The 22,657-nt window shown below is 35.3% G+C and overlaps 1 protein-coding gene across 1 annotated transcript; it reads left to right on the forward strand.

The window, feature by feature from the left end:
* The first annotated feature begins 13,043 nt into the window (after positions 1-13,043).
* Positions 13,044-22,358, forward strand: LOC145064378 (uncharacterized). The gene is made up of 6 exons (XM_079011845.1): positions 13,044-13,048; positions 21,346-21,409; positions 21,479-21,586; positions 21,642-21,791; positions 21,842-22,039; positions 22,125-22,358. The coding sequence occupies exons 1-6, from the start codon at positions 13,044-13,046 to the stop codon at positions 22,356-22,358; spliced, it is 759 nt and encodes a 252-aa protein (XP_078867971.1).
* Positions 22,359-22,657: the final 299 nt, after the last annotated feature.

The following is a 22,657-nucleotide window of genomic DNA, read 5'->3' on the forward strand; positions in this document are numbered from 1 at the left end:
TGATACTATAGGACTCACATAGAAATAAAGGCATTAGACTAGATCATAAAGGCGTTACAGACAAAAAAAAACAGTGCAACTTTTAACAGAGTTTCAGCACTTTAGTTTACTACAAGACTACTGCTGTGAATAAGGTATACTACAAAAAGCAAGTATACGCAGCACGAGAGCCCCTTGACTGGCGGGATCTCGCAAAAGACAAGACTCGAGTTGCACTAGTGTTTAACAGTTTATAAGTCTATTATAACGAAATGTCATAGTATTTTAACGTGGGTCGGGAGTAGTCTCTCCTGCGGTAGTGATCCTTACTATCTTCCTGTCTGTGCTAGAGTTCTTTGTTATTGGACAATCCTTCTCGAGGTGTCCTATCTCACCGCATTGGTGACATATCTGGCTTGCACCCGCATCGGTGGTGGAAGTAATGTGTCGGGTCGGATTTATGTGGACACAGTTGCTTTCGTTGTTCCTCCTTTTCGAACAATTCCTTTTAAAGTGTCTGATTTGCCCGCAATCATAGCAAGCCTGGTTGACTCCGATGTCAGGGACTTGAGTAATGGGTCACGCCGGTGCTCCATAGCTACGAGCATGGTGTCCTATTTTGTGGCAATTGCAGCATTGCATTTCATGGCAAGCTCCATTATGATGAAAGCTACACTTGTCACACTTCGGAAGTTTTCCCTCGTATGGTGTGATCGGTGCTGGGATGGCAGGGGTTGCCACTTGTTGCTGTTCCATGGAAAGTATTTGGGATCGCTTATGCTCCTTTTGAGCTTAACGCTTTCGTTTCCGATTCTCGGTTTTATGGCTTTGCAAGTCTGTGACTGTTATCATTTGTTGGCTTCCCGGATTGACACAATGATCAGAATTGTCAACCCCCTTGCCAGCCTTGCTTGCGTTGTTAGCGTTGAGGTTAGCAAGGACAGCTCCCAATGCAGCTGTTACCGCGGCTTGGAATGTAGGGGCGTTGATATGAAGGATAGGGGTTTCATTGCTCGGCTGACTATTTCTGGATGATGACATGATTCTATTATATGACAGAAAGGAGTTCGTGTGTGATTATGGTCGGTACTAGATGTATTCTAATCATTCAGGTAAATGTAAAATTTTCCGTTTTGTTAAACTGTTCTCGATGGTTTGACCTACATCCCTATGATGCAGTCCTAGTACAATGGTAGGAGTAGGTTCGTAGAATGGCCACAAGCCGATTGTCATCTGAACTAGGCTATCATTGGTTGGTGGGTAACATGATCCAACATTCGAAAAGAATTGGAAGTGATCCATGAGCTAAGTTACCATAGCTCAATAATTTGACTAAGGCGAGATTTAGATAAAGTTCTAATCGATAATAGAATGAAAGTATTTAAACAAAGATTGACACAGAAATTAGCCGACTGTGAATATCATTGATATTTAGGATGTAATAAGTTTGGGAAAATTGACCTTGTAGAAGGTCTTACATCATATCCGGAGTAGAAAAGCATTGACAACATAAAGGCCTAACAAAACGTACTTATAGTACTGGGGTAGATACATAGAAAAGTGCTACATAGGGCATAGACAGGAAAACAATTCCTTATAACAAGGAAAGAAAGATAAAGCATCTCCTACTGGTGACGGTCATCCCTCTGGTGAACCCTTAGTTCAGCCAGTTGACGTTCCATATCTAGCTGGTGTCTTTCGTACACCCTCTGGCATACTCGGAGCTCTATGTCTTTGGCTCGTTTTTCAGCTAGTTCTTGCAGCAGGGCCTCATGGTCTCTCCCAGACCTCTCACGAGCATCTTCAATATGGGTGGTACGGATGGTATGTATTCTTGCATTGGCATCAACCTATGTGATGCGATGGAGAGCTTTCATGCCCTGGATTTCGTTTCGGGCAACCCTGTAGACCAGGATTGGCAGAACCCTGTCTGCTGAGCTTCCCTCACTCAGGTTATAGAAGCTTCGATCTGCATTGAATGGCATGGGCTGATCTTGCTCTTCGCACCATGTCTCCAAGCATTCTACCCAAGGGGGTGTCAGGTCTTGAAAATCTGGACGAGGGTTAGGATTTGGGTTGGGAGCCATCGGGGTAGGTTCTCAACCTCGGGCTCGGAGTTAGCTCCATTCTAAAAGCCTTCAGCATGGTGATCGTCCAAAGGGATTGGATGATCATTTTCTGGCTCTTCTCCAAACCATCCAGCATTGCCTTCGTTCGGGAAATACGGGTCGCCGTGGGGATGGGGTCCAGCCATGTTATTGTTGGATTAGTGTCTAAGTCCATAACTATTTTGGTATGTACTTGACCTGATGGTGCATGGTCCTTTTGGGTTGCCTTCACCAAAGCAACTTGATAGGATGAATTATGGAGAGAAAGGATTAAATATAATTTATTAATATATTATGAGAATAATATATTAAAGGAGAAATCATATTGTTCAATTAATATTAGTCAAGAATTAATAAGACTTAAGTTTGTGGCTAAAAGAGATTAATTAAACTTAAGGGACTGGAATTGTAATTATAAGATAATTGCAATTGGGCCACGGATTACCTTATACTATAAGGTTGGACGAATTCTATGGGGAAACCCATTAGAAATCGTCCAAGGCTTGTTAAGGAAGGAGTCCATGGGTTGCTTAGGGCTTAAGCATCCAAATTAGGGTTTCCTTGTTAGATAACCCTAATAGCCTCACTATTTAAAGAACCCTTAACCCCCATAAACGTGGTGAATTGGTTCTCTAGGGTTTCCACACGTTTTGGGCAGCCTCCTTCTCTTCTCCTCTTCATCCTCTTGCTCTTGGTGTTTGTGAACCATTAGAGGAGTGACATTTGTGACTCTAAGCTTTCTAAAGTCTTGACAAAGAGGATTTGAGATTGTTATTGATACATAACAATCAAGGTATGATCTAAACCCTAATTCATATGTTATATTGATTATCATATAATAGATCTAGGCTCTATAGTCTTGGATGAATTGCATGTACAATAGAGAAACCTAGCTCCAAGCATAGGGTTTGTATGAGCACATAGGATGTTCTTATGGCTAAAACTCATCAGTGGTATCAGAGCCTTGATTGGTTTCTATTGTATTGATGCCTTTTTAACTTGTTTATGCTTGAAAAATTCGATTTTAGTGAGTCTGCTTGATGAACTCAGCGAGTCCCATTGTGGACTCGGCGAGTAGGCCCTTACTCGGCAAGTGCATAGGGGTACTCGGCGAGTTCGAGCGTCAGAAAGAGGGGATTTCGGGATTTCTTGGTGTTTTTCTCATGGATACTTGCCTTATCTGTTTTAGGTCATTAAAATCGGAATTTATACATATTTATGAGTATATCCTTGATTAAACAAAATATAATTACCAATTGATTAGATAATAACTTCCTTATATGATTATAGTTGATTATTTGTATTAATTGGGTAACTTATTTTGCAAGAAATTGAAATTAGGACAAATATAGATAATGATAAAATTAATTGTTTAATTTATATTATTTGTTATTTGATCCTTGTGTTATGAAAAGTTTCAATTTTCCCCTTTAGGTTTTATAGTTTAAATTTGAACTCAAAAGTTTTTGTTTTGAAACTTAAATAGTTGAAACCCTAATGTTTTGAAAAGGTTTCAAAACTTGCCCTCAAGTTTTGGAATTTAAATTTTGATTAAAAGTTTAATTTTGATGTATATTTAAATTCTAAACCCTAATGTTTTGAAATGTTTCAAAACTTGCCCTCAAGTTTTGGAATTTAAAAGCTGATTAAAAGTTTAATTTAGGAATCTTAAATTCTAAAACCCTAGTGATGTTTTGAAAAGTTCATATCACACCTTTATGGTTTTATTAATTAATTAAGGTGTATAATTAAAAGAGGTTTAATAAATCCATAAAGTTTTGGTTTACAATTTAATTGAATTAAAAGTATAATTGTTAAACTTGACCACCTAGTATTTTAAAAGTGTAAAATATACCCTATACTATATATAACATTAAAAGTCTAACATTATATATATGTATGAGTAAAAGTCAGTCTTACTGATAGTAGGCCTCATTCATGAAGCTGGTCTATAAGGGGTGTTTAAGGAAATTGCCTATAAAATGACGATTGAATGGGTATCCACTCTTACCCACCGCACTCTTGACTAGTGGAGGGTCGTTAGCCGAACGGGTAGGATAGGATAGAAACCTTCCATTATAAGTATAATCAAGTACAATAGTAACTAAATGTTTTACAAATTCCCAATCTTAGTTACTTTAGGCAAAAGTGAATTGATGCAATTCCATGAAATTACACTTTGTACCCTTGCGAAGACGTTAGTGGAGCGTGTGTGGTTAACCGGCACATCAAATAGGTGACTGTAACATGTGGGGGCACCATGTAAGTTTGCATGGTTATTCACACCCGCTTTGTGATCCTCGGTATCCCAGTCACAAACTAGAGGGGCATATCGAGATTTAAACATGCCATTGATAAGTTCAATGAATCTCAAAGTATCTAGGAGTTTTCAAAGTATTTAAGACTTAATCGGTTTTTCGATTTTCATGGTGGAAAATTAGTGAATCGTCATTCACTTTCCTTCAAATGTTCTGCAATTTGGGTTACGGCATCCCTCTCCTGAGTTGTGGAATGTTGTGTTGGGTCCTAGCCTTAATATCTCATTTGGGTGATTTATTAAGGACTCAATCAATCAACTAACTTGAATTTGTTTTTCTCCCGTTTTGTAGATGTCAAAGTACGACAACTATGGTCTTCCCAAATCCTGTGGAACAAGCATTCCACATGAAGATGTTATTCCTCGATTCGATCGAGGAACAAGATATCATGCTTCACTTCCTCCACCTCCTCCAATCATTCTCCCTATCCCACAAGATCGAAGAATTGAAAGGTTCAATGTCACTAAAGCCCTATTGGAAATGAAACATGAAGATGGTAAACCCGTGTGTGCCCACGTTCTAGGAATGAAATCACACATCGATAGGTTGATAATGTTGGTGCGTCATTCCCTGATAAGTTGGCTGTGAACTGGGTTTTGCAGTCACTCCCTGAATCATATAATGAGTTCAAAAGAAAGTATTATATGATGGATCATGAAGAAAACCTCATTGACCTAACTTATATGCTCATTGATGCTGAATCAGAAATGATTTGGCAAAGCAATGAAGCGTATTTGTTGGGAAAGTCAACCAACCATGCTTCCGAGGACGTTCTAGGAGAACCGACCTGTGTTTGCTGCCAAGTGAAAGGGCATTGGATACAAGTCTGCCCTAAGAGCCTGAAGAGACCAAAGATGGGAGAGTCAAAGAGTATGGTTGCGCTTCAGGTAAAATCCACTATCTAACTCCATTAAGTTCATATTCGTTGATTCTTAATACATGATGTTATAAGATTGCATTTGATTGTTTTGCAGGATCAGTGAAAAGGGAGGAAGCTTGATGAAAAAGCAAGATGAGTCTAATCACAAAGAAATGGATCTCGATCGCATGGACTTGAAGATTAGATTTTGAGCTTAGAAAGTTATGATAGAATTGTTAGGAATATTTGACTACATAGTTTTTCAGTTGATTTTACATGGTAAGGACAAATGTTTTCCGCTGCTTTTATGAATAAAATAATTTTTGTTTTGACTCATTTATTTATTTATTTCCTTGCAATGAAATCGTTATGAAAAATTGATGTTTGCATATTTCTACAACGAATGGATGTGATTCTTAATTATGTTAATAGTGGAAATGTCAAGAATTTACCAAATAGGGAAAGTTTTTCATTGCCCAAGTTTCAAGTGGACAGAAACTTGGAATCATGCAACTTGGTTGCATGATGAATGAGAAATTTCATATTTGGAAATTAGACTAATTCGTTGACAAAGTGTCAAGTGAAGGACTAGGAGATCGAATACACAAAGTTGTGTGTTAATCAAGTCTACCACAAGAATAACAAAGATGTTCATCATGATTTACTAAAAGTTTAGTAAATATGATTATACTTATAAGATTAAGCATAATTCTGAATTGATTAAAAAAAGTTTAAATCAATAGCAAAACGAATAAGAAGAATCAAGTAGACAGAAAGATAAAAGTTTCTCTATTCTAAGTAGAAGATAGAGAGTACCTTTTATTATGTTTTTATGATAGGTATTAATGATTAAGAACCATATCTCAATTGATCCTCTAAGTGAGTCTTAGTACAATTGTATGTCTGAGAAGAGAAATCAAGAATTGAAGAAATGGTTAAATCAAGAAGTCAATCATACTTCGTTCCAAAACAAGTCTTAAAGTTAATATTGTGACATTAAGTGACAAGTCTTAAGAAGGTTTATAACATTCATCAAATGTAGAATTTGGAAAAAGGTTTTCTTATTCTTGCACATTTGAAATTGGAAAGTTGTGTTGTCTTGGATAAGACAAAGACTAACTAGGACCAATCTATGAAGTGTTTTGTCTTGATAAAAGCTACACTAACTCTTGAATATTTGTTTGTCAAGAAATGCTTGTTGACAAGAGAATATTATATGTCAAGGAGTCAGTTGGAGCCTTAATGGTCTTGAAGGGTTTCAAGAACAAATCAAGAATAAACCTTATCGATCATCACAAGCATACGAGTTGAGGTTTACAGCCTATCGTGTTGACACTATCTTGTTTCTGTGTCGTTCCAATCGAGTTAATTATGCATGTGAGTTCTATGAGTTCTAATTTAAACGCATAAAAGGCAAGGACCTTGATCAATTGAAAGTATATTGATAGGAAAGGCTGAGCTGCTTAACTACTTGAAAGATATTGTGGGCAGCCGTGTTACCATAAGGCAAGAAATCAAGATTGAGAAAGTTCGGTCCATATGAGTTTGAATTTTCCATAAACTTTGGTTTTAACAAATTCACATGGATAGGAAAACATACACCATTAAAATCTAAGTGTCATAAGATTCCCTCTTTCATGAAAATGACTGTGAGGAAATGCTTTCACTAAAAGTGATTTTAAGAAGATAGTGATTGTGAAAATTGGATTCTCGGATTCGATTATGGTTACGGTATCCCTTTCCATGATTCGAATTGTGAGATTTGGCAATTAGTCTAAATTGTTTAGACACATATGAGCTATCTAAGGCAAAGCTGTATAAGTTTAAGAAGACTTGAAAAAAGATTATCAAAGCATTGGGTATTAGAAATATGAACTTAAAGAAATTCAATAGGCATTGTTTTTTTGAAAGTTAAGCTGTTTCTGAATACATGTCAAAGCTAGTGGGAGCATAAGTGTTATGTTTATAATAATCATCGTGATAGTGGGAGCATAAATTTTATGCTTGTATGATTATTAAGCCAAGTATTGCAAGTTAGCAATATTAATTATAGAAAACAAGAGTCATACTTTGCAAAGTAGTAAGAGTTGTAAAGTTGTTTTTCTATAATTAAGGGAGAGAATATTATGCTTCATTTCAAATCTAAAGGCTTAGGTTTTGGAATATTAATATTTTTAGTGAAGGATACATAGTGTGTTCTTAAATTTCGATCATGATTACGGCATTCCTCTTCATAATTCGAATTATAAGAACGTAGCACATAAAATATTATGGCAGAAGATTGACAAGTATCAAATCTTTATGTAAGACATTATGCATCGTGTCCCATATGCTTTGGGTATAGGATCGATTGCAATTGCTGTAATATTTGACCATTCTAAACTTTTCCAAATGTCTAGCGCATTTAGAAGGAAAAGGACAAGAATCGGTTTTGACTAAGATAATTAAACAACTATCAAAGGACAATCCAAAATTCGCCAAGGATTGGTCGCTTGTGAGTAGTTGGAAGTATAGTATTGGATGGACCATATCGACATTATTATGAATAGAAAAGATTCTATTAAGAATGAGTTGTCATAGGGAAAATATGGAAACGTTTCCATATTGGGAATTGGATATTGAGAATCAATGTCTAGATTAGAAACTTTTATGCAAAAGGATGTTCAAAGGAATGTACTTTGAGTGAGAGACATCATATCTAAGGAATTGTCTTGTAACAATCTCCGATAGAGGAATTTGTAATTTCATTGGCAATAGTCATTGTGACTTTAGTGCATTGACATTACGAAAGGATCATTGCATAAAATCTTAGAATCTAACATATTCCATAAGTGGCAAGAATTTGATATTATTTCACTTATGAAAAAGGATTAGGAGTTGTGAAATGAGTATGATTGGAAAGGTGTTCATTTGATCTATTTCACAAAGTAAGGACCGTAGGTTAGCATTGTGTGCATTCTAAGATCATGGGACAAGTGTGGTAAGTAATTCAAGTAAGAATTTGATTACACGAAACGATAAATAATGAGTAATCGATATGGTGATAAATAAAAGGTGTTTTATTTATACTCAAAGGTTGAGGCCATATGGGATTAGTATTATTCTCGTGTTTCACTTTGCATGTTTTGACTTCCTGAATAATTTAAGAACAGTCAAATTATTCGAACGGGCCACAGTCGTTCATATGTTGGAAGTAGGTATGAATGAAGACTGTCGTGAATTGGTGTGTGGATTGTCTAAAGAGCAATAGACATAAGCAAATGTTTGCTGCAATGTTCATGAGTGCTTATGAATACGATTTGAGCATTGGATTAAACCCACGCTCACTTGGATCACTTCATGGATTTCATCACGAGTGATTGGTGAGACGATAATATCTTATATTCTTGAAACCGAGATGTGTGAGTTGTATCTTGCGAGTCGGTTACACATTGATAATATGTAAACGCACCAGTAACTTGGTGTTATAAAACATATTGTTGTGTGTGATTTGGTAAGTGAGTGCAAGCGAGCATTGAGTCAAAGTTTATCCGTTCCTTTTATCCAAAGTAGGATAAAAGCGATATCTGTGGGCCCCTCGATGATTTAGCGATGGCACCTAAGCGCTTGGCCAAGCCGGGACTAAATTGATGTGTTCAATTGTAGTCTGTTGTCAGTTGCATAAATCTGAATTCAGGAAACAACACATAGACAGAGAGAATGATTTAGATCCATGTCTCAGGCTATACGATAATATCTAGAATGGAGGAATATATGATCCCTTATCTAAAGGACACGCATATCTGATAAGATCAGAGTTGACAACGGCTTTAGAAAGCTACGATTGCAGATCAGGATCTGAAGTCACACGTGGAATAGTTATTAGACTTATCGCAAGTGGGAGACTGTTGGATTAGTGTCTAAGTCCATAACTATTTTGGTATGTACTTGACCCGATGGTGCATGGTCCTTTTGGGTTGCCTTCACCAAAGCAACTTGATAGGATGAATTATGGAGAGAAAGGATTAAATATGATTTATTAATATATTATGAGAATAATATATTAAAGGAGAAATCATATTGTTCAATTAATATTAGTCAAGAATTAATAAGACTTAAGTTTGTGGCTAAAAGAGATTATTTAAACTTAAGGGACTGGAATTGTAATTATAAGATAATTGCAATTGGGCCATGGATTACCTTATATTATAAGGTTGGACGAATTCTATGGGGAAACCCATTAGAAATCGTCCAAGGCTTGTTAAGGAAGGAGTCCATGGGTTGCTTAGGGCTTAAGCATCCAAATTAGGGTTTCCTTGTTAGATAACCCTAATAGCCTCACTATTTAAAGAACCCTTAACCCCCAAAAACGTGGTGAACTGGTTCTCTAGGGTTTCCACACTTTTTGGGCAGCCTCCTTCTCTTCTCCTCTTCATCCTCTTGCTCTTGGTGTTTGTGAACCATTAGAGGAGTGACATTTGTGACTCTAAGCTTTCTAAAGTCATTACAAAGAGGATTTGAGATAGTTATTGCTACATAACAATCAAGGTATGATCTAAACCCTAATTCATATGTTATATTGATTATCATATAATAGATCTAGGGTTTATAGTCTTGGATGAATTGCATGTACAATAAAGAAACCTAGCTCCAAGCATTAGGGTTTGTATGAGCACATAGGATGTTCTTATGGCTAAAACCCATCAGTGGTATTAGAGCCTTGATTGGTTTCTATTGTATTGATGCCTTGTTAACTTGTTCATGCTTGAAAATTTTCACATTATCCATTACATTAATAGTAAAATTTTAATACATGTGTGTTCTTTCATAGAATAAGACACCATAATAAGAAATCAAAATAAAAGACGAGTCTTGACTGCTCCGTCTTCTCAAAACCTGGTCATGGTACCTGTCTACTGATGACCTGAGAATACAAGTTATTTTGAAAGCGTAGATCAGCATAAAGCTGGTGAATTCATAGGCATTTTAATGTCATTAATTTTTAAAACTATAAAGAAAAGATTTGCAAATGTTTGATGAAAAATTTTGTATAAGTATGAAAACCCTTGAAAATCCCATATTTCCTACTAGTATAAAAAATAGTCTTCTACCAACACCCAACTGTTTTGAAGGTTTGCTTCTCTGTATGAATGAAGGTTTTTCCCATGTATAACTATTATTATCAAAATATAGTCTACCTCATCGTTTATGTGAATGCGTCACAAGATAAAAGTAGTAGGGAAAATTATATAATCATTGAAATTGTATCCTTTTGTCTTAGGATAAACACAACGTGGTAACTCGCTGAACAGTACAACCGAGAGCATCCGTCGATGAACAGGTCCCGTTGTAGCTAGCAGCCAGGTGTAGGATGGTCAGTATCGTATAGTATGTAGTAATTCTCCTTGTATAGTATATAGTAGAGTATGTAGTAATTCCCTTTGTATAGTATGTAGTACTATCTCTTCATATAGTTTGTAGTAGTATCTCTTCATATAGTATGTAGTATATTTGTATAGACTCATGAATGAACTGACTCTTGCGTGATTCCTTGTACTAGAAATAGTAAATAGTATCTCCTAAACTATACCTATTATAGTTACTAGTAATGTACGTATATGACTGAATGAAAGTATGCCTTTGCTACCCAAAGGTACTAAACTGACTGATAGAACTTTTATTTCTACATATGTATGCATAATATATAACTAATATTTAGATGACATTCGGAAAATTAACCGATACCCTAAGGCCACATCCAAACAAGGAAAAGGAATTTAAGCGAGTTAGCAGTCCTAAGTCCTTTAAACATTAATTACATAAGTATACATATATAGGCATGCATTTGACAATAAAACAGTTTTAAAAAAAGTTTTGTAAAACATTTGACGAACGTTTTAAAAGCAGTTTGCTTGGTATAAATAGTTTAAAGTATAAAAAACCCTTTGTTTGAAACACAGTTGTAATAGAATTTGAAAGGAAAGATTTAGTACATAAAACAAGTTTGATATGTAACAACGTTTGAGAAAATATTTTGAACTAGTTTGTTTTGTAAAGCAACTAGAAGTGTAGTAAATCCATAGTTTGATAGTTATTAATCACAAGTTATTGATATAATAACTATAATGATTCAACTTGTATTCCCCCCCCCCCCCATAAAAGCATTCAAAAACATTTAAAAGGTTGTTTAAGGGGTATGAACTCACCTGTAGTGAGTGGATTGGATGGAAGTGTCGGACAAGGTGCTAGGTGTCAAGTGAAGACTTAAACACACACAATGATCCAATTAACATATAAAGACATATATATATATATATATATATATATATATATACATACATATATATATATATATATATATATATATATATATATATGTAACTAATTAGTGATTATAACACTAGTTAAGCAAATAAAAACACCCTGGTACATGGAAAACACTTGGATTTAAGTGTTATAAGAACTTAGGGTTGCATCTAAGGGTTGTAAGGCATTGCTATTGAGTTTACGGCCCAAGGACCACTCTTCATGGAGTTTACGGCCAAGAGCTTACGGCCTTAGTGGGTTTACAGTCGTAAACCCATGGCAAACTCCCCAAGTTCATGTGTTAAGGTCCTTAGCTCAAATCTGAAGGGTTCTAATTCGACTCCCAAGCCTTAAGAAGGAATTTAGGGCAACATTGCACCCTCTTATGGATTTCACGGCCTTGGGAGATGCCTTGGCCGTAAACTCCTATCCATTCCAGATTTCATGAGGTTTCTAAGGTGTAAACATGTTCATTCAAGCACACAACAAGCTAAGACAAGAGCTCTTACAATCTAGAAGCTTGTTTGGGTGTTTAAGGTCCAAGAATACTAGTGTGTGTTCTTGGTGTTTTCAAGAACACCTAAAGATCTAACCAAAAGAAGAGATTTCATGGATGAAATCATGTGTATTCAGTAGATATGGAAGGATATCAAGTTGAAAATGGAAAGTTTACTTACTATATTGAAATATGGAAGCAAAACTCTCAAGATCCTAGAGAGAATTCCATTTTCTTGGACTTGGAATGGAAGAAATGAATTAAAAATGACTAAGTGCCATATATATTCCAAGGGGTTTATGGCCACCTTGAGTTTACGACCGTAAACTCCAAGGTCTTGGTCGTAAACTCCTCTTTTGAGGACTTAAGCTTGTTTGACAGGTTACAAGTTCAAACGACACTCTCATTTACTTATTCCTCTAATGAAATAAAGCCCAGAATGTTCAAACGGACTCAAAATTATGCTAAAAGTTATCAGGAGTAAGTTTGTCATTCAATGAAGTGCTTGACAGTACAGGATAGGAAATTCGGGTTGTCACAATATATATATATATATATATATATATATATATATATATATATATATATATATATATATATAGCGGAAAGTGGTCCCAAAATATTATTATGTCCATAATTTAAGCACTTCCATAATATTTTGTCCAACAAATTATTTAAGAAAATTTTGAAGCAATCCTTGTGGGTTTTGGTCATAACAATTTGTGACTTGTATTTTGTAACATACTAGTTCTTCTTTCTATACATAATTTGTAAAACATGGTTCAAACACGTGAGGCTTGCACAAGATTTTGAGTCCTTGGACTTATTCATATGGAGTATTCATAAGTTTAGGACATGTAACTTAGCATACATGGATAACAAGGAAATATATCAAGATTTAAACAAGGCTTTGACTTGTATCCTCCCCCAAAAACAATGAAAACTCAAAAATAAGGGTATGAAGCTCACCTTGGGTAGAAGATAGTGTAGTTGCAGAGATGAGGTAAGAACATTGTGCCTAGAACACTTGATGTGTTGGATGAACTTCTTGAGGATTTGCTAGCATAAGGTTATAAACACATAAATTTATGTGTGAGTAGGAGATTTAAAATAACTAAATGTATGAATCCTGTAGCTAGGCATAATTTACTTACCAAATTTTAGGAAGAATTGTGAAGAAAATGGTTCCTGGCAATTGGTTGAATGCTTGGGAGGGTTTACGGAGGATTCACAGAAGTGGAAATGAGTTCGATGAAATCATAATGGGGTTTACGCTCCTTCATATGTAGATAAGAATTGGATGGGATGTTTGCTTTGATTACTGATGGGTAATGCCAAATTACTAAGGGTTAATGCATGTTTTACTGGGATTTGCATTGGGACTTTACATATTACAACTCAACATCACCGTAAACACGTTGAATTGGAAAGGGGTTCATGGTCATAATGGGTTTAAACAAGAGTTTACGGGCAAATTGTGGCCTAGAATGGTGTTCACGGTCAAGATGCTTCTCTTTATGGTGTTCACGGTCAAGATGCTCCCCTTTATGGAGTTCACGCTCCATGTTTAGTGGCTTGAGGTGGTTTAAGGCCAAAGTGGCCTCTTGGAAGTGGTTTACAGCCAATACATGACTTTCAAGATGTAGTTCACGGCATGGACGTTTCCTAGGAAAGTGTTCATGGTCAAGAATGCACATGAACTTTAATGTATTGGTTTTATGTTGATATGATCAACACCTTGACGTAACTTAAATTTCTTATTGTTTGTATTGGCTTAAGAGACTTTAGGGTAGTATAATTATCAAATATTGCATTACCAAAACACAATAACAGTATAGCTATAACTATTATATATACGAGACCCATTTGGCTTGGTTTTGGACTTAAAATTTCTAGTTGTGACAAAGGCTGATCAGTGTACCACTCTTTTTTGTTACCAAAATGTTTTGACTTAATAGCTAGCTTTTCTATTAGCTCCCAGATTTCAGTTGGTGTCATATCCCCTAAGGTTCGAACACCTAAAGCATTTATCAGGGAAGCAGTGTCGAATCCTTATGGACATAACCTAATGGTCAATTCGTCTTTGCGTAAGGCACATACTTGTCAAAAACAGATAAATATAAAACGAGGGATTTTGATTATCAATTAAAACTAAAAATTGTAGTGAAATAAACTATATGAAATTCAATAATAAACAGTGAATTCAATTCTCCCTTGACTTTCCTAATAATGCAATCTACACAAACCTGGTTATTCAAAAATTGTTCTATCTAAGCTGGTACTGAGAACAACTAATTAGCTCTAGTACATTCTCTTTGACCTAATTGGTTAATCAAAATAAGCTCTTTAATTAACCCTAAATTTTTACTGATCTAATTAAACAAGCTCTTAATTAAATTCAGAAAAGCAACATTATGATCCGTGTAAAATTCCAACAATATTCAATAGTTCTCACAAGTACGGACGTGTAAAAATATGAAATTTCAGTTTATATCAAAGTTAAATCCCAACCTGGAACCAATCTGATACTTATTACCAGTTGATTAGAGAAATTACGAATTCAATTAACTGATTAACTAGAATGATTAAACCCTTACTTGGTGACCAGGCCAAAAAAAATCAAATTCAAACGTTCATTAAGATCAAAATTGAAATTACTAGTTAGAATCACAAATCAAAAACTAGGTCTAATAATTAACTACATGAAAAGTACTAGTCTGTGCAAAACAAGAATCTTGGGTTTAGCCAGACATGACTAAAAACGAATCAAGAACAGTAAAAATGAGACATTAAACTACTAAATCTTACTAATCTAACTGCAATGATCCACAACATTCAGATCTTCAGAAATTAATGAAAACGAAGAACAATCGCCTCAAAAAACTTCTAAAAAGGGTTTTTTCGACGTCTGGGAATCTCTACGGTCCAAACCGATTAGATGGGAGGTATTTATATATGAGCCAGCAAAAAAACACGAAAAAGTGAAAAACATGATCAATTTTTATAGATAAACACGATCGTTTTGATAGTGTTTTTTTTCGAAGTCCCAAATTCTCCGTTTAATGAAGTACGATGTTGTTTTGGGCATAAATCTAAAAAACGCGATCGTGTTATGTGGGAAAAGATGATCAAATAAACACTTCGATATCCTGAAAATTGATTTCTGGCTTGGGAAAGTTGCAAATACAATACATGATCAAAATCACAATCGCATGGTGAAAAACGCAATCGAATTAACTCTTAAAGATACATTTCAGATACAAACTCTTCAGTTTCAGCGAATCTGACCCATCTTCCAGCTTCCTCGGGTCTTTTAGCTCCATTAAGCTCCTATAATGCATCTAAACTACTTCCAAATCCCCGATCCACTCAAAATATCTTAAAACAACATGAAAACATGAGCATTACGAGAATTCTGACTAAAACATGAGTTGACCATTATTTAAACTAATACACATGCAAATGCATAAATATGATGGTAAATGCTAATAAAATCTATTATAAAAGATGCATGAAAAGGCATATAATAATGCTCCTTAGGTTTTGGAATACATGAGACAACTATAGGATAATCTTCTATAATATATGTCTTTATTTTCAGGTGTGTGTTTATGGGGAATTTTTGACAAGCTTGGGGACTAGTTGGAGCAGTTTGTTTGCTGTTTTATCCAGGTTCGGTTATGGTGTTTTACTAGTTTATAGATGGGTCGAAGCTTGTTGACTTCCCTTTGGCAGACATGACGCTTATGAGGTGTGAAAGATGGGGTTCAAACTTAGTAAATTAGATCGTTTTCTTGTTTCATAATGTTTGTGGGGCTTTCCTTCACCTATCGAGCATGGTGTTATGTAACATCCCAAAACTAACAGTTAATTTGAACGTTTAAATATAATCTTTAATTAACTAAAAAATATTAATTTATTGTCTTTTAGTTTGTAGAAAACCCAAAACAATATTCATTTAAATATCCAAACTACCCATAAGTATACACCCAAAAATCTCACAATAACACAAATAAAAACTACATCATAAAATCCCTGTCTTCAATGTTGATCCAGTGTGTACTGTCATTCCTCATATTTGGTACCTGATTATCTTGAAACAATAAGTTTTAAGGGAAAAAGGTAAGCAAAAAGCTAAGTGAATTTCACACGCACACAACATAATATCATACATGATCTACCGCTAACATACAGATACTAATAGCATCTAACCACATAGTCATGCATGCATGTCACCAACCAAATCAAAAATAAGCAAAAACTAGTTTAGGAAACATCTAATAAGCTCTATCCCCTTGCTCAGTATGACGAGCCCTTCGGACACATCGACTAAGCCCGATCTCTCACTCAGTATGTTGAGTCGTCCTATAAGTATTCCTCGGTAGCTTGAGAAAATATTGTACATGTATCCCTTGCTTGGTATGTAGAGTGGATATCATACACCTACTAGCTGCAAACACATCCTAGTACTACCCATACACAACCTACAAGCACACACGAGCAAGAGCAAAGGATGCACAACATCACAGAGTGTAGACTCACCCTGAAATACAGGGTAACCATCAAACAGTAGCCCCAGAATCCAACACCAAATAACTTCACAACTCTATTATAATAACAATTAGTATTATAAATGACTTGTATTTTCTCTAAACATATAAATAAACTACTTGACTCATTCACCAGATTTTGACCTAAAAGAACAGTTTGTTCGAGACCACTTTAGCACTACCAAAACCTGCCAAAATTACAATTTTTTTCTATATTCCAAATGGTATGTACTTTAGCTTTCTAGGGACTAATTATACAAGTATATATGATTTTCCTACAATGTACAATGGATTTTACAAGATGGAGTATCAATGTAGCTAAATTCGGACCATTTAGTGAAGATGACACGTTTCAGCACAGTTAGATTCGTTTCTAGCTTTTGGGAAAAAATAATGAAATGAATTAAAATCAATTATGGAAATTTGGTCACTAGTTTCAACCAAAAATGTGTTGGGTTTTGTGTACTACAACACTCCTATGGTTCACATACAACCCTAATGCTTGGGATCTAAGTTTTCTCTAGTTATACATGCAACAAAAATTATCCAAAGCATGAACCTATCTAGCATACAAATTTGGTACATGAATCATAAAAATTCGTTAGAAAAATACCTCTTATTTGTAGCTTGTAGTTGTTGGCCTTTCAAGAGCTTAGCACCTCAAGTGCGATGCCTCAAACAAGTCACAAACACCATTAACAAATTGAGGACTTTGAGAGAGTGGCTAGAACCACCAAAATCGGCTAGGGTTCTCTTAGAACTCATTAGGGTCGATTTTAGCCTTAGGGAAATACATATATAGTGTAGAATTCCAAGAGTCATATGCAAACCCTAATTCTTACACTTAGGCTTATCATCCAATAATTCTTATGGACTAACTCTTCATGGACTCTCACATAAACTTAGTCCATCATGGATCAATAGTCCAACTCATATGTATCACTGATTTGCATAATCAGACCCCGTTAATTTAATTAGTCTCTTTTGATCACAAAATTAATTCCAAATTAATTCTTGATCAATACTAATTAAATAATATGATTTCTCCACTAATATATCATAATTATAATATATTAATAAATCACAAATAACCTCTTTCTCAAATATCCATCCTATCAGATTGTTCTAGTGAAGGCAACACAAAATGGACCACGCTACTCTCGGGTCATGTACATACCAATTATAGTTATGGGCTTAGACACCTAATCCAACAGTCTCCCACTTGGATAAGTCTAATAACTATAATTGCAGTTACGACTTCAAAACCCGACTAGGAATCGTAGCTCTCAAGATCCGCTATTAAACTCTGATCTTATCAGCAATGCGTCCATTAGATATGGGATCATATATTCCTCCATTCCAGATATCGTATGAACTGAGACATGGATTATAATCATTCTCTTTGTTCATGTGTTGTTTCCCGATTTCCGATTTATGACGACCGACTAATTGAACATATCAAATCAGTCGTGGCTTGGTCAAGCGCTTAGGGTGTCATCACTAAATCATCGAGGGGCCCATATATATCACTTTTATCCCTCTTAGGGTAAAAGGAATAGATAAACTTCAACTCATATGCTTGCTCTATTTACTCATCAAATCACACACAGTAATGCGTTTTATAACACCAAGTTACTGGTGCGTTTTCACATCATCAATGTGCAACCAACTTGTAAACTGCAACTCATATCTCTCCATTTCAAGAATATCAGATATTATCGTCTCACAATCACTCGTGATAAAATCCATTCAGATGAGCATGGGTTTAATCCAATACTCAAATCTTATTACAAGAGTACTCATGAATACTGCAGCAAACTTGTGTTATGTCTAACGCTTGGACAATCTACAAACAGATTCATGACATGCTTGCTTAAATACCTACTTCTAAAGCATGATCGATTGTGGATAGTTTGAATAATCTTATTATTCGGGAAGTCAAAACATGCAAAATGCAACACAAGAATAATCGAATCCAATATGGTCTAAAAGCTTTTGAATATAAATAAAACACCTTTTATTTAATCACCACATTGATTACACATTATTCATTTTATAATGTTTCGATTAATCAACTTAATACTTGAATTAACACAATAGTTATCCCATGCTCCAAGCATGCATACAATGTTTACCTGTGGTCCTTTATTTGTGAAATCGATCAATTGTAAACATTTCCAATGACACACATTTCATAATTCCAAATCCTTATCATAAGTGTAAGAATACCAAGTCCTTGCCACTTACTATAATCTGTTAGATTCTAAGCTTATATGTAGTGATCCTTTTGTAATGACTATGTACACAGGTCACAGAGACTTTGCCAATTACAAAACTTTCCATTGGAAATTGTTACAAGACAATTCCATGGATACGAAGTCTCATATTCAAAGCACATTCCTTTGAACATCCTTCTTGCATAAAAGTTTCTAACTTACTCACAGATTCTTGATATCCAACTCCCATTATGGAAACTTTTCCATAATTTCCATATCACTATCCATTCTTAATATAATCCTATCTATTTAGAATTATATCAATTTAGTCCATTCATTACTATACTTCCTACTATACACAAGCAACCAATCCTCAGATTGTCCTTGATGGTTGTTTAATGACTTTCAATGCCCAAGGCATTTGGAAAATTAGAACACATGAATATTATAGCATATGCAATCGATCCTATATCCGAAGCATATATGACACGTTTCATAATGTCATACATAAATACATGATACTTGACCAGTCCTTTGCTATAATATTTCCATATATAGAATTTCCAGTGTTGAAATGTTTCAACAAGATATTCATATAGATCCATGACTAAGTTTGATTAATACTTCAATCTAAACTTTTAGATTCGAAATAAAGTATAAATATCCTCTCCCTTATTATAGCGAAACAACTTCTCAAATTTTGCAACTTTGCAAATTTGTAACCTTTGTTTCCTATAACTAGTATTGCTAACTTGCAACACTTCACATAATAATTGTGCTCCCACCAGCAAAAAATTTATTTTGGTACTAGCATAACACTTATGCTCCCACTAGCTTTGACATGTATCCATAAACCAGTTGGACTTCTAGAAATCAATACTTATTGACTTTCTTACCAAAGTTTAGATTTCTAATACGAGATGCTTCGATAAGCCTTTATCTCAGCTCATACACCTTTTATTAGAAAGCTCATATGTATGTCTAAACTATTCAGAACTTACAACAATAAGTTCCGAATATTCAAACTGTGACAATCATAAATTTCTGGTAAAGTCAAAGTCATATAAAGTCATCAAGTCAAACCGGTCAACTCAACTAGTACTAATATGATTAGGGATTTATTTACGGTTACTAATGTATGACTCTAAATCATAAATGCAAAGTAACACTTGAAAGTTTCAAATGTTCAAAATTCTAAACCCTTATCGGGAGGAGGGAAGTAACAACTCTATAAAACAATATCACGTGCCCTTTGGGGTGTATAACACTCAAAATGAGATATAACTAAGCCTTCGGTCGTTGAACTACGAAGAAAAACATTAATAAAGGCTCCTAACAAAGTCTCTCTCAATCTCTCCCAAATCTCTCCAAGTATGTGAAATCTCTCCCAAATCTCTCCAACTATGTCAAATCTCTCCCAAATCTCTCCAACTATGTGAAATCTCTCCCAAATTTCTCCAAGTATGTGAAATCTATCCCAAATCTCTCCAAGTATGTGAAATCCCTCCCAAATCTCTCTATATACATTTCTCAGTCGAAAACAGCCCAAAACCAAAGGAGAAAACCCAAAAGAACCCTCTTAGTCCGGAACCCTCTTGGTCCGGAACCCTCTTGGTAGTCGGACAAATTCGCATCTTCGAACCTCCCCTAGCTTCGGACTCCTTCACTCCAGAATGCTCTTACCTCGCATGTCTCGGAAGACACCGCCCCGGACAGCCTCGCACTTCGGAAGCCTCTGATCTGCTCCGAAAGCTGCTGACTCCGCAATCCTCACTCTGAAACCATGAAAGAGCTTCAGAATTTGCACATTGGCTCCAGAACCCTCGTAGGTTCGCATCATTCTCCCGGTTTTCGACCACTTTTGCGTTCTAAGCTCGTTTTTCATGATTTTCGCGTGGGATTTTCACCCAAACTTATATTTTGACATATAAGACCATATATATTCATATTTTAATCACATTTTGGGGGAAATCTCAACATAAGAACAATATCTAGTGGGTGAGATATTGAGTTAGAGTGTTGATTTTTCCATGTAGTGTTACTCATGCTAACCCCCTACGCACATTGAACAACCTTCAGTCACTATTCATCCATACCTACTCAACTATTTGTCCTCTCACACCTCTCCTCTAGCTGGTAACTTGATCAAAAGTTGGAAACTCCCATCTCTCCTTCCACTTTACTCACTCTCTCACCAAGAAAAAAACACTTCTCTCTCATTTCCCTCTCTAAGAACTCGAGACTCCAAGGCTGCCTTTGAGCTTTTCACCCTCATTCAGTAAGTATTCTCATCCTACATTGAACATTATTCACTCCTTCACTCAGATTATGAATCTTTGATAACAAAGGTCACCATAATTCACTACTAGAAAAACAGCCTTTTACAACGCGCAATTTATGATACGTATCGATTTGCGATACACAAAAGTGTGTGACCTAAAAATAATGTCATCTCTCTATAAATTATAAGGATTTAGGATGCGCATTTTAGCGTGCACTTAAATTAGTGTCTAAACAAAAAAAAAAACACGGAGGGCGCCTATAATAAAATGTGTGTCGTCTAAAGATGTCGCTTTATATATGGCTTTCAACAACAAGGTACTTACTTGTTATTATCCATTTCTCTTTAATTATTGCAATTATATCATAATATCATTGGTCTTTCAGGATGCCATGATGGTTGTCCTATTGCTCTTACTTGTTCTTTTACCAATGGCTCAAAGCATTGGACCAATCCTCTCACAAATTGAATCATCACCAACTATCCCTTGTAGGGTAACAATTAAGAAACACTTTTTTTAATATAAAATGATTGATTCCATTTGTACAGGCAGAAATGACTTTAAAAAACTTGGAGAACCTTAACCCTCGCATTATGAAACAAGTTATACCATTAATTGAGCAACTTCCTCCTTTGTACATGGAGTCGGCTAATGGAAGAGACAATTTCTCTCCAAAACCAGAAGAAACTCGAAGACTAGTATCTATTATTAATTATGTAAATGTAAATGTAAATCCTTTTGATGAAAGTTGAAACATTATGATTTTGTTGTGCATATAAATTCATACTATGGAATCTCAAGGAATCTTTTAATTAAATTCAAAGATGGTACGATTGATGAAACCTCCACCCTAGCTCATGTGCTTAGCTCAGAGTCTGCCTTTTGTTCAGTGTTGGATATGTCAATTTGTTCACTTCCTGGTGATCATGGACTTCCTTTACATCAGGTTTGGTTGTTGTTGTTTCTGTTTGGCTTATTAACATAATAATATATCTTGTGTTGTGATTTGTAAACCTATTTGCATTGACCAGGCTTTGCCAAATGTCCCACCAGGAATGGTGGATGCTATAAACAGGGGAGGAGAGCTATTTGCAAATTTAACTGCAGGGACACCATGGGAAGCAGTTGCTAAAGAAGTAGGTAATTCACTAGGTGTAGACTCTCCAACTCTTCGTGAAAATAATTCAAAAGTGTTGGATTTGCTTGCTGATACAATTATTGCTTGGATGATTACAAACACTGGTGCAAAACTTTTGAAGCCATAGGATTAGAATCCCTCGAAAAGCTAAGATGGGAGTATAATATGATCAATATTTGTAAGTTTATTAAATTAATAGACTCATGAACATTATCAAGTGCATGGAAATGCATAGAAAATAACGGTAAAACACATGCCAACATCACCAAATGTTGTAAAATACAAATGGTAAAACACTATCAAGTTCATTTGTTAATATGCTTTTAATTTCCATCTCTTCTTGTGTCATACATTATCACCAAGATACTTCGGGATCACAAATCAAACTTATCAACTTTATCTTTCAGATACCAAAGCAGGGAACAT

The sequence above is a fragment of the Lactuca serriola genome, chromosome 1, assembly GCF_051521515.1.
Source record: "Lactuca serriola cultivar US96UC23 chromosome 1, Lser_US96UC23_V15, whole genome shotgun sequence".
Lineage (NCBI taxonomy): Eukaryota > Viridiplantae > Streptophyta > Magnoliopsida > Asterales > Asteraceae > Lactuca > Lactuca serriola.

What these genes read in the sequence shown, in the direction of transcription:
- LOC145064378 (XM_079011845.1), top strand. An exon ending in CACCAACTATCCCTTGTAGG is followed by an intron (nt 21,587 to 21,641) that starts GTAACAATTAAG and finishes CCATTTGTACAG; the next exon opens with GCAGAAATGACTTTAAAAAA. An exon ending in ATGGACTTCCTTTACATCAG is followed by an intron (nt 22,040 to 22,124) that starts GTTTGGTTGTTG and finishes TGCATTGACCAG; the next exon opens with GCTTTGCCAAATGTCCCACC.